This window comes from Pyrus communis, chromosome 4 (genome assembly GCF_963583255.1).
Source record: "Pyrus communis chromosome 4, drPyrComm1.1, whole genome shotgun sequence".
Classification (NCBI taxonomy): domain Eukaryota; kingdom Viridiplantae; phylum Streptophyta; class Magnoliopsida; order Rosales; family Rosaceae; genus Pyrus; species Pyrus communis.
The window spans coordinates 7,834,067-7,846,876 of record NC_084806.1 but is presented as its reverse complement, the minus strand read 5'-3'; the positions used below and the strand labels follow the sequence as shown (position 1 = coordinate 7,846,876).

General features: G+C 36.5%; 1 protein-coding gene across 2 annotated transcripts; it reads right to left on the bottom strand.

Annotated features, from left to right (window-relative positions):
- Nucleotides 1-5,651: 5,651 nt before the first annotated feature.
- Nucleotides 5,652-10,117, bottom strand: LOC137732033 (uncharacterized). Of its 2 annotated transcripts, none has more exons than XM_068471323.1 (5): nt 9,936-10,117; nt 8,685-9,198; nt 7,111-7,227; nt 6,585-6,988; nt 5,652-6,139 (listed from the first exon to the last, which is right to left on the bottom strand). In XM_068471323.1, the coding sequence occupies exons 2-5, from the start codon at nt 9,180-9,182 to the stop codon at nt 5,761-5,763; spliced, it is 1,398 nt and encodes a 465-aa protein (XP_068327424.1). In that variant the 5' UTR covers nt 9,183-9,198; nt 9,936-10,117; the 3' UTR covers nt 5,652-5,760. The 2 variants fall into 2 exon arrangements, with proteins under 2 accessions (XP_068327424.1, XP_068327425.1); XM_068471324.1 differs by having other exon boundaries at nt 8,685-9,189.
- Nucleotides 10,118-12,810: the final 2,693 nt, after the last annotated feature.

Below are 12,810 nucleotides of genomic sequence, written 5' to 3'. Positions count from 1 at the left end.
TTAGAATTTCTGCGTGGAAAAAAAAACTTGGAATTTGGGACCTTCAATTCCCAAGTTTAAATTCCATGTAAATAGGTGTCATTTTCCAATTTTTATGATTGAAAATTTAAAAATAATAAATTTCATATTTAATTCCATTTTTCTTTTAGGTTAACCAAACAAGAAAATTCACAAATTCTAAAAAATAAAATCCCGTTATTTTAAAATTCCTTAGTAATCTTAAATTTCTTCATCCAAACATAATGTAAGTAGATTAAATATGAAAGTTTTTAGCTTGGTTTATTAAAAAAAAAAAAATCAGTACATTTTCGTCGCCTGAATATTTTGCATTGGAACATCTTTGTATATCTATAATTGTATGTTAGCCGTGTAATGAGTACTACAAGAAGACGAGATGTATCTTCGGACATAAAAGGTCTTCCTAGCCCCGTATATGCTCTCGCATGGCTATATGTCTACTTCTGAATTTGTACATATGTTGGACCTTTGCTGTGATCATGCATGACGTACATATGTATATAATTATTTTAAAATATAGTTCTTCTTCTATCGTCGAAATTAACACTGTAGGATTGGATTTGATTTCTTATGAGATAGGTCAAAGATTCAAGAACAATCAATTTTTATCACATGGACGTACTCAATTTTCGGGTTAATGTTTTGACTGCATCAAATTAAACTGCAAGTGGATGATATATAAATATATGTGTGTGTGTGTGTGTGTGACTAATAGCAAGATTTGATTTCATTTGATTTGTGGTTGCAAATTATTTAGATAGGAAGGTGCTCGGTGCCTGCATAGGCATATAGAGACAACCGGACAAGCATATACTGTTCATATGTATTATAATGTGTGACCACCTTCTTTTTTTTTTTTTTTTTTTTTTTAATTTTATGAAGCTCTCGATCGACAGCAGATTGGGAAAGATTACATGCACATGTAAATTCAAATACGGACAATCATTCCACATGTATTGTCACATAATATTTCGCACTTACAAAAGATCGCCCTGCGTCCCTCCAGCAGCTTTATCTTCAACTTCGAGAGAGATACATATAAATATAAATAAATATATAATGGCATTTTGTGAGTATCGTGGTTCGTGACGGAGCAATATCTCATATACAAGCATGCATGCAAAAATCAATAATTCAACCGTCCACATGACAATCATTTTCCAGATCAGGCCACGATCCTCCTCCTCCTCAACCAATCCTTCATGTCTACTGACATGCATGCATGTATTCACTTTATATATTCCTAATTAAAGTTGGAATTAAGTACCTATATACAAATTATTAATATCATTGGTCTCAATCTTTTTAAACATTCTAAATAAATACTTAATGACCTATTGGCATGTCACATCCGTTAAGCCTCAGTTAATTGTCCGTTAAATGTACATGTAACAACAATGGATCCCACTTTTTAACTTACTTGGACACTAAAATAATAATAATAAAAATAACTTAAAAAAGACAGGAAGATTAAAAAAAAAAAACAAATTCGCAAATAAAATGGAGAACAAAAATGAAGTTTAGGAAAATCAAGCCCCCGCCACCTCCAAGCTCAAAATACAACCACTGAAATCCTATCCCAACCTTTATATTCAAAACCCACCAACTAGGTATATTATGGTCAACATTATTATTAGTTGCCGCAAAATCTAAATTTCAAACGAAGATTATATATAAATGGAACCCAATAATCAAAAGGGTATTGAATTGAATAAAAAAAATATACCCAAATTGAAAATTGCATCAGGATGCCAATTTCCTAACAAAGAAGAGGGTTGAGAATTCAGATAGGGTTTCAAAGAGCTTGTTTATGCTCATGTGATTTCTTCATTCATCAATTCTCGGCTCATAAAACTTCCAAGTTCTTCTTTGTTGGTGGTGAAGGTGATCGTGGCCATATCATAGCAGTCCATATTGTATCAACTACCTCCATGAACTTCCTCTCAATGTTGGTGACTTGAGTTGTAGGGTGGAGTTGATGGTTGTGCGTTGAGCGTTGCACGTTGGTTTGGAGGTGATGGCCTGATGGGAGTGGGAGGGTAACCATTAGTTGGTGGATGCTATGCTTCCATGATCTTCCATTGATTTTGGAGACAAACTAAGCCCTGGTTAATATAACATAAATTTAATTAGGGCTTAACATATGTGACATTTTTAATCAGTTAGCTACTTGTTTGAAATGTTTAAAAAAATTGAGACCAATGTAAAATGACACTAAAAAATTGAAGCTTTAGATACTTAATCTTTAAATTTATATTAATTATTATATCTCTTTGATAATTGTTATCTTCTCTCATGCGATCAGATCCCTGTCACCTCTTCACGCTTGCAGATGCTCAGCTTCTCCCTAACCTGATGCAGATATTTATTCTCCCTCCAAAGTCCAAACAACTACCCCAAGTAACTTACAGATTGAAAATGCTAAAGAGAAACTTCCCCGAACAAGCTAAACTTAAAAAAACAATGAGCATGCATGCCAAAATGTTCTTGTAGACTTTGAGGTCGGTACCAAAGTCTTGTCGATGTCAGTTTTGCCACGAGTCGAAGTTTCTACCACCCTCTTCTTGCACTGTATTATTATGTCCACTTGATAATCATCTCATTTTAGGTTTTGTTAAACGAGTGTGAGTGATTTCTAATCATTAAATAAATTGTAAATGATTCAAACATGGATTGATTTCAAATCTATTCACGCATGCGTTTGCGAGTGATTTTGGCGCAACTCATTATTTTATCGTGTGGATGTTAATTTGCTTTGTCAGGTGGGTGGTGGGTACGTACATTCCATTCTTCACCTTATAAGTAGTTCGATTCCATGTAAGACTTTTGTAGATGTACACATGGGGCCGCATGCACATGTATGAGTGTGCCTTTGCAATATTATCAAAGGACACCAGCAAAGCTTAAACGTGAAAGCCCTTCCAATGTAATATATATTTATCTTATATATATATATATATATATATATATATATATATATATACATGTAGTCAAAGAAGTTGGTTTACGTCGAAAGTTTATATATATATATTAATCACAACATCGTCTGTATTTGTGGAGTAATGTTGGTAAGCGTTCTGACCTTTGAAACCGGCCTCGCGCTGGGAGTGGGAGCTGTCGCTGACTTAGTAGGTTTAGGTAATAATTCATCTATTAATATATAATATAACAGACCCTTTATGCAAAGGGATTCTCATTTTTTGAAAAAAAAAAAAAAAAGAAGAAGATTATGTGTGAGGTTCATTCCATATCGAATTTCAACGATCCAAATTGTTTATTTTGTTAGTCTCGATTCATAGATCATCATTGCAAAAAATCCAATTCATTCTGATTTGCCTATTTAATTATCAAGATCAAATTTCATTGTTTCTTATATAACAAAATATTCGTTTATTTCTTTGAACCCAATTAGATGTCTTAAATATTTCCGATTTGGTTAATATTTTGCAAGAATGATCTATGAGGTACAAGTTGAAAAATAAACGATTCGGATCGTTAAAATTTGATGCGGTGGATATCCCATAACTAATCCCTATTTTTATAAAATAAAATAAAAATCCCTTTCTTTAAGGGCTTCTTATAATATAATATGGTTTAAGTGATGACTAATAATATAATATAATATGGTTTAAGTGATGACTTGCCTGAAGAGGAAGTGTACCATCAATTATTCAAATCTCTAAAATATAAAATGAAGGTCCGTATTAAAGAGGAACAGGTTACCACAAAAAATGAATGGAGAGAGAGAGAGAGAGAGAGAGAGAGAGAGAGAGAGAGAGAGAGAGAGAGAGAGAGAGAGAGTGTGCCAACAAAAAAAACAAAAAAACAAGGAAAAACAAGGAAGTTTGGTGAGGCTGGCAGTGCCAGTTGAACGACGAGGTCGGTCACGGGGACTGCAAATTCTAAAAGGGTTTAGGCCTCCGGGACCAACCTCAACATAAACCAGCATGAGTAAGCGGACCATAAGTGGTGATAGGCTCTCTCCCATCCCTTTCTTATCCCCCAACTATGATGGTTTCGGTGGATCATCATGATTCATGACACTAGAGGCAATATATTATGTAACAAGATTGCGTGGGCCTAACTGCATGCGCAATCTAATAAAATTTACGAAACACGACTGCTCGTTAGGGTAGTGTTTAGTGTCTGTTACAAAGATATGTGTAAGTTTTTGTTTACATGTGTTTATTTCATTAGAATATGAAAACACGTGACGGTGTACTTATGTCATATAACATACATGGTAGAATCATGTTTCATGAAACAAGTGTCATACATATAACTCTAAGAATGTGAAGATATGGTCCAAATAAGAAAGCTATGCAATCATTATGATCTTAGAAGAAGTTAAGCCACTCTACTGTTACTAATTGATTTTATGATTAGAACTTTTACTTCCTTCATGATACTCGACCTATTGCTGATATTTTTTAAAATTGGAACTTCAACTTCTTTCAAAAACCTCATATTGAGGCTACACCACCATTCATTATTCATGTTATGCTGTTTCAGTAAATTAATTCATAAAGTTTGTCGAAGAAAAGAAACCCATTTGACCTTAATGTTGGCAAGGTTCCACGCACAACTCAAAGGATTAAAAGATCAAAAATTGCTAAGAAAAAAGGGGTCATCTCAACATGAGTGGCGAATCTAATTCTACACAAGTGATGAAGTTGAAGGGCCGTCTCATAAGAGCATCTTCAAAGGAAATGCTAAAATGTACACATCACCTATAACAGTAAAAAAAGACTACACTAATATTCTCCAATCGAAGTGTCAAATCCTATGTGGCAATGACATGGATTGGCAGCAAAAAATGTTGTTGTCAAATGTTTTTTTTATTAATTATTAAATGTATTTTATTAATTTTTAATTAGTAGGAAGGTGAACAGATTACACCAAAGGCCTCGACGAAAATGCGATCAAATGGATCAAACAGGTACCCAAATCCTCAGTGTTCAAAAATTTTCGAAAACCCATTTCACATCTATGAGCATTCAATTTCCAGTTTTCATTTTTCAATTGAATACCTGCAGGGATCAGAAATTGAAGTGCTAGAACAACAACAATCCCCACAAGCAATCCGATTGCCTCTTACCGAGAAACTCACATCCAACGCGTACCCAATATCGCCACTGCGCTTGGGCACCAACAACGCCCACCTTTGCTGAAGTTCCACACTAGCCTGCTTGCGCCTCACAGCTTGGTTTAATTAGTTTAATAATTTATTTTATAAAATAATAATTTAATTTGACATATCGGTTGAAGAACAAAACTTTAAAAGATGTCAAAGTGCCACATAAGCTGTCAAAATTTAAATTTTATGTTCAAAATTTGACATATCCTTTAGAGATGGTCTAACCGGTGTACATTTTATCCAAAGTTTGCCGCAATGCAACAGTTTGCATTCTGCATAGAAGCTAGAAATCGTATAAGGCTATAAGCTTATCAAGGGAAGACATGTAATTCCACACCGCCATGGTAGGTGCTAACCAAGGCAGACTCATCAAACTTGTTTGGTTGCTTAGATTATGCCTCAGATTTCTAAAAATGATCGACACTTTGAACAGGGTGATGCAGGGCACCAGCTACTCTTAGATATAAAATGAAAAACAAAACAGACAGTTAACCGGCGGGACTCGGAAGATGATTGTATAAACTATAAAGTTCCGACCAGTATTTGACAATGAAGCAACACAACTGAAAGCATGACTTGGACGAATCTACACATCCAAGTTTCGTTCAGCGGTAATGGGGTGCTCTAGTGTACGAAAAGTGAGTAGAGATTGGAACATCTGCCTCAGCTGAGTAAGAGGTACCGTGCAATGGTCTTACAAGAGGGTCAGCGTACACCAAGCTCTGATCCTGAAGGGTTGTGACTGGATAGTACCGTTGGTACGTTAACGTCCGTTCATAAGATGGTGCTAAAGAATGCGACTGCAACATAACATGTGAGGCTGCAGCAGTGGGAACCTCTCGACTATAAGATTCAGCCACATAATTGGAACGCGGAGCAATTTCTCTCTCTCTCCGCTTCAGCAACTGTGGCCCGTCATACTCACTTCCATAGGCAACAACTTGATCCCTGGGAACCATCTCCTCTGCAAGTGTCACCCTATGCCTGTGAAAATGCATGAGAATGTTATCTACCATACGAGCATTATGCTCTAATCAATAAAACTAATTTCTCCCACATGCGCTCGGGATCTGTGAGGATTAACTCTCACTGATGAAAATATAAGAGATTGAAAGCACGCAGTCAAGATAATGTAACTGTGGTGGTTTACCCAGTGAGGTAATGAAAATAGGATAATGAGGTAGATTTGAGTCAGTTACTGCGCTGTTTTATTCCTTTTTAAGCTTGTATCAAATGATAAAACTATCCTAGTACATAAAGCGTCGAAAGTTATAAGAGGGGGATATTTCAGGGGGAAAAAACATGACCATTAAGGAATCTCCTTTCTACAATGGAATTGATGAGATATATATGGAGAGGGTTAAATGTAAAAAATACCACATAATAACAGCTGAAATAATTGGGTAAACAATGCAACAAATGAATATACCTTCTATATGCATCCTGATGGGACATGTATGGTTGTTCAGGCAAGTACGGCTCATGTGTCACTGCTAAATAATAGGAATCAGCACGACGTGGAAGAGAAGCATGCTGAACATGTCGAGGCTCTAAGCGAGGCCATACATGTCCCACATGTGTTTCGACCTCATATTGATCATAAAGTGGATATGGGATTGGCTGCCTGGATTGCATATCAAGCGGCGATGCACGTGTACGTTGCATACCATATGAATAGGAGCCCTCTTGATGGGACAGCCTTGCTGTTGGATGAAATCCTTCTTCTGTAATGGGAGATGGAAATGAGCCTGGTTTTGCCACATCTCGGGGAGGGGCAGCAGAAGTAGGTACTGACTCGGTGAGTGGGCGAAACAATGAGATTAAAGCATGCACCTTCGTCAAAAGCAAAATCCATAAGAAATTTTCCTTTAAAAGAAAATAATTTTAAGTGATAGGCAACTAGTTTCGAATAACTTTTAAATAAGGAGCTAAAAGATGTAAATGATGTTACTTACCTGTTTGCTATTGAGCTCTTGTTTAAACTTAGAACCTCCCTGATAGTTGTCTCTGATAGCTGCTTTAAAAGCATTTTCAGGAAGAGGTAAACAATCCTTGAAAATCTTAAATCTGACCTGAATATACGAACAAATTGACAAAAAATGAAAAAAAAAATCGTAAATTAAGCAAACTGCAGAAGGTCACATGTTCTGCTATCAGTAAATATACAAAATATTAATTCTGCTATCAGTAAATATACAATATACCATACAAAACACACAGGTGAAACAAATCTTCTTGAAATTTTTTAAGTAGGTCTCACAAAGCTGATGTAACATCTGAAGATTCTAGTAAAAACAAACAAGATGTTTTCAAACAGAAAAACAAGGATAAAAGACTGTCAAGTTCCACATTAATAAAATAGTTTGATGGTATTGTGTTCTAGACTTTGGTCCATCAAGCTGGACCCAACTCTTAAACCCTCTCAGTGGGTTTGTAACCAAGACTGCAACGCTGTTGTTTGGCCATAACGTCCATTAGCCCTTGCTCCCAATAACCCTTACACCTCGACTCTGTTCCACATAAAATCCTATGTCTCATTACTAATATCAGTGCACCATCATTGCAACCACCACAAGCCACAAGCGTCACCAGACACCACCACTGTCATTAATACATTCACTTTTTTATAACCAGCTGCATCTCCGCTTGAACTATAATCATGTTCAACCTTCCACTCCGCCCTCCACCATCAACTTGTCATGACGCCTTCTCCATATTTAGAACTTTAATTATAACTTTCGGGCTGATTACTTACATTTCCAACAGTCGACAGCACATTAAAGGGAATAAACCAACAACTTTTACCACTCAAAAATGTCACATCTTGTTTCGGTTATCATAACACCACCACCACCAATCATTGCCAATCCTTCAATTGTTACTAGCTCAACTAGAATACCTGGCTTAGCTCAAACAAATGAGATCTAGTCTAGAATATTAATCTTTTTAGGGTCGGTAAGGTTTCGGACCCCTCAAAATTACAATTCAAGTCTGAGTTTTATGAAATCTGGCCCACTCCCAATTTTTTGTTTGCCTGTCCATTGGAAGTTCATGAAACAAAATCAAAGGGAGCTCTCTTACATCCCATAATCCCTCTTCCTTTTAAAGGCTGAATGACATCCGCCAAATACAATCATGTATTTATACATACTTGCATGCATATATGGACATATATCTATGTATAGCTGTTTTCTTGCAAGACATTCCGCAATAAAAGAAATGCAGGACAAGGTCATGACTGCTGAACACAGGATGCAACCAATGCATCCAATAATGGCATGGCATCTGTTTGGAAAAGATATATACTCCTAGATAAATACAATCACACATGGACAACTTAGATACACAAAGGGTAAGAGTTTTTCTTTTGACTAGTACTAGCATCGAACAATATTATTATTATTATTATATAAGGACAAGGTCAGCAAAATATATACCACGTATATTGTGAAATAAATGGTTATGTTTAGGAATCTTTTGTTCTTATTTTCTAGGACTAATATTTCATATTCATATAAAGCATTATTACCTGTGCAGGGAATTTCCCCTTAAACGCAATTGGTTCCAAATCCACTCCTCCATTTGAAGTTGCCTTGTATGTGCCATAAAGAAGCTTCAAGTCAAAATCATACAGAAATAGCTTTGCACCCGGTCTAATTTTTTTCACAACGTCCACCTTTGCTAATGGCAGCCCAAAAACACGATAGCGATAACATTCGGGTTTCGTTTTCCCACTACACATAAATATAAAACCGGAATGAGAGTGCCCACTATCCTTCTCATTCTTTGTTGGCCGAAGCTTTTTTCTACCAGTAGGATTAGCATGGCTAGACGAAGTCGCATGAGCAACATTGGAAGTGGAAGGGCCGCTGTTAGGCACAGGAGCCGACGTAGGTACTGAAGATGCACTTATCTTCATAGATTTCTTCTTTTTCTTCGTCAATTTCTTCTCTATCTTCTTATTCCTATCATTGTAATTTACAGCTACATCTTTTCCCTTTAACGCCTTCCCTCTTTTCTTTGCCATGGACACGCTGTTAAAGCTAAAATAATGCATTATTCTTACAATGTAATTCGACGTTATTCCATATCTAATCACGAAATGATTTCACAAAATGTAGTTGTTTCTAAATACGCTTGTTGACTCTCATATGACAATGCGATTCCTAAACATTGATCATCATATTCAATCTTAAACCCATCGCTGTATCCCTTTAATCCCCTAGTTCCTAACATGTTTATACAGGCAAAATGAAGGGAAATACAACCAATTCAACACAAGTAGCGATGAATATTTTTCAAATTTCGATAATATCCCGGTGGCTTAATACATTACTTCATAGCTCATACCTTTCAATTTCAATACATCTTCAATAAATACAACTCAAGAAACCCAATTTTGACAAGAAAGATTGCAACTTGTCCAAAATCTCCCATTGCATCAATTAATTATCACTTCACCTCCTTAATAACTTAATTTTTCCATCACCCACCAATTTTAAATTAGGCACAATCTTTTATCTAATTAGCTAAATGGCGATTCCATATCATCTGAAATGCTTGAATTATTCTCCAATGAATATAATTACGATAAAAAAAAAAAGGAAAGTGTTATTGGAACTTCAAAAATCTCATTCCAGAGTATTTTTCTTTTCTAATATAGAAAGTTTGGAGTGTAGAATGAGATTTTTGGAATGCTAATAACAATTCCTAAAAAAAAACGAATATATCAATAAAATCAAATCGGAGCGAAAAGATGAGTGATTTGATCGAAGAATACCTGGAAACCGATTCCTCCCAAGATTATTATTACGCTGCTGCTGTCGTTGTTGGAGGTTGAAGACTGTGAAATTGGGGAGGCGACGCCGCGACGGGCTGAATAGGTGGGAATAAGGGGTCCGATGGCGCCGTGAAGTTACCGATGTGGTGGATGAACTACACGCGTATGCCTCAGTCCGGTTGTTGCTGTGGGAGTTTGGATTTGGCGGTCCCATTTGGCAGGAAAATATGATAAAGACTTGCTTTCTCAAATGGGCTACACAGTCCTTGGGTTGGGTGGCGTTTCTAGGCCCACAAAGTTGCCCTGTAATGTTTCTGCTTTGGGCTTCTGCTACTTTGTTACACCCATGCGATTTCGACGCACCAAATGGTTGACTCATCAGGTGTTTTTTTATTTAAAAACTATCATGAGATAGTCTACTAAATATGGACGAATTTCAGGCTCGTATTTTATACGGTATATTTTAAGTTCAATATTTTGCGTTATGAATCACAGGAGAATGGTGAGGAAAGGCTAAAATGTTTTCTTTGAGTCTTCTTCCTTCGAAAATGTATACTGTCGTAACGAGCCACCAACTGATCCTTTTAAAAAAAATTCTGGTGTATTTTTAAGACATGCATGGACCGTATTAACTAACTATGTCGTGGGACTAGAAAAGAGAAAACAAGGGATTAAAAAATCACTTTTTCAAAGATTATACACTTGCATGTTTGAGTTGACCAAAATTAGTACAAAATAAATCAGTGGTAGAGCCACTTGAGGACTAAGAGAGGCTCGGGCCTATTCTGAAGTTTCTTCACTTTTAGTTTCTGTTTGTGTGTTTTTTGTTGGATACTTTGTATTCTTTGACTTATGTACTTTTCCTCTTGGCTAGTTTTATTATATTTCTCTAATTGACCAAAAAAAGTATTTTACAATAGTATTGTTGTGAAACCAAATCCTTATATCAACTAGCCTTCTTTAGTTAGTCACTCTTTTGTATGATTTGTTGAAAAGTGAAACCACGCATATATGGTGTAACAACCCATTCTAAAAATAGGTTCAATTTACAATTATACCCTTGTGCTGGGTTTTGTAAATCCAGCCCAAAAGAAATATGAAACCTATGGGCTGTGTATCTGGCCCAAACTTTGGGCTTTATGACCCACCAACCCAACCCGGCCCATAGTCTCTCTTTTCTTTCTCTCCTTCTTCATTTTTCTGAAACCACATATTCGGGGTCCCAAGGACTTGAGGAACTCAGTGGTACCATTGCATGTGGGATCATAGCACTGGGTAGTGCTTTATCATTGAAGCCGAGAGCTTTAAGCTTTGAACTCTAATCCCAGGTGAGATTCTCTAGTTTAATCTTCGAATATTGAAGTGTTTCTTGCCTCTGTGATGAGTTGGGGTTGAGTTTTGGTCTATCTATTCATGCATGTATGTGTTCTTCAAATTCCCATATTTTCCAGCGAAACCCGACAGCTTTCGAGCCCATTTCTGGCTAACTCCGACCATGGTTAATCCTCAATTTGGTAAATTCTTATTCTCCTATTCCTTAGCTTCACTTTGATTTAAAAATCATAAAAAATGGTGTAGCTTTGACCCCGTATTGGAGTAGGGGAAGTTTCCAGGCAAAAACCCTTAGATTTCAGATGTTCTCCTTCATGGGGTCTGGTGACCTGCGAAGCCAATCGAGTCGACCCACTAAATTAGCCCAAAAATCCAATCTGAAACCGAGCTAGTTCTTTGGGCCATTTGAACCATTAACCCAAGTTCACTAACCCTTTAAACCAAGCCCAACTCTCTTAACCTATAAGCCCAGCCCAAATCCTTTAATCCATAACCCTAACCCAAGCTTTTAGACCCGACCCAATAACCGGCCCAACCCAACAACCCAAGCCCAGATATGACCCATTGACTGGTCAACGTTGACTTTTTCGGGTTTCGGCCGGGACCCCTCATAGACTAATTTGGACATCATGATTTCAAATCTACACTCCGTTTTCACAAATTCAATCTTTTTGGTAGTGTTTTATTAAATAGTCTCTATTTGTATATAGGTGCAATGGTAGAAGGTGATCCAGTCCTCATTAATTCAAGCAGCTCCCCAAGAGCGGAGTATTTGTGAGTGGACCCCTTCTCAAATGAATATTTTATAACTACCAGTCTAGCATGCATTTCCTATTTCATGATTTGAGTATGTTTTATATTATGCTTTGCTTTATGGATTTCTATATTATGATTTATTTAAATTACGTTTTATGAAACGTTATAAACTATTGGTTTTACACTTAGAAAAGGTTTACGACTATTTCTTTATTGCACTATGAGATATTACGGATTTATGAAATATTATGAACTTTGGTTGATTTACGAAAATGAATTGTTATGGATTTATTTGATGAGAAGTTTAGCTTTTGAGCTCTGGTATTTTGGCATGAGTTTTAGAGATATGTTTTCATTGATATCTAGTGGGTTATCATACGGCACATACACACAACACGAGTATAGTCTATGGCCATAAGACGCATATGAGGATACTTATGTTATACCCCCAGCTTCACTGGCAAAACTAGTGTCGGACAACTTTACTAGCCAAGGCTCGTGTCGGTGTGTTTGCTATATATAGATATGTTTCTTCTCCGGCATAACCTGGAGTCGTACAGCTTCACCTTCTGGTGATGGGGCCTACCATGTTTCTTTACTGGCGTAAATCAGTGTCGTACAGCTTCACCTTCAGGTAATAGACAGGTACTACCTTCGAGCAACTATGATACCCCTATAGAGTATAGTTTTTTATGGGATCTATGGTTTTGCCTTCAAGCGTTTTGAGATCATGTTTTAGGGATGATTTTACATTGTTCGAAACATTTCCTGGATGCTAGAGTTTTAG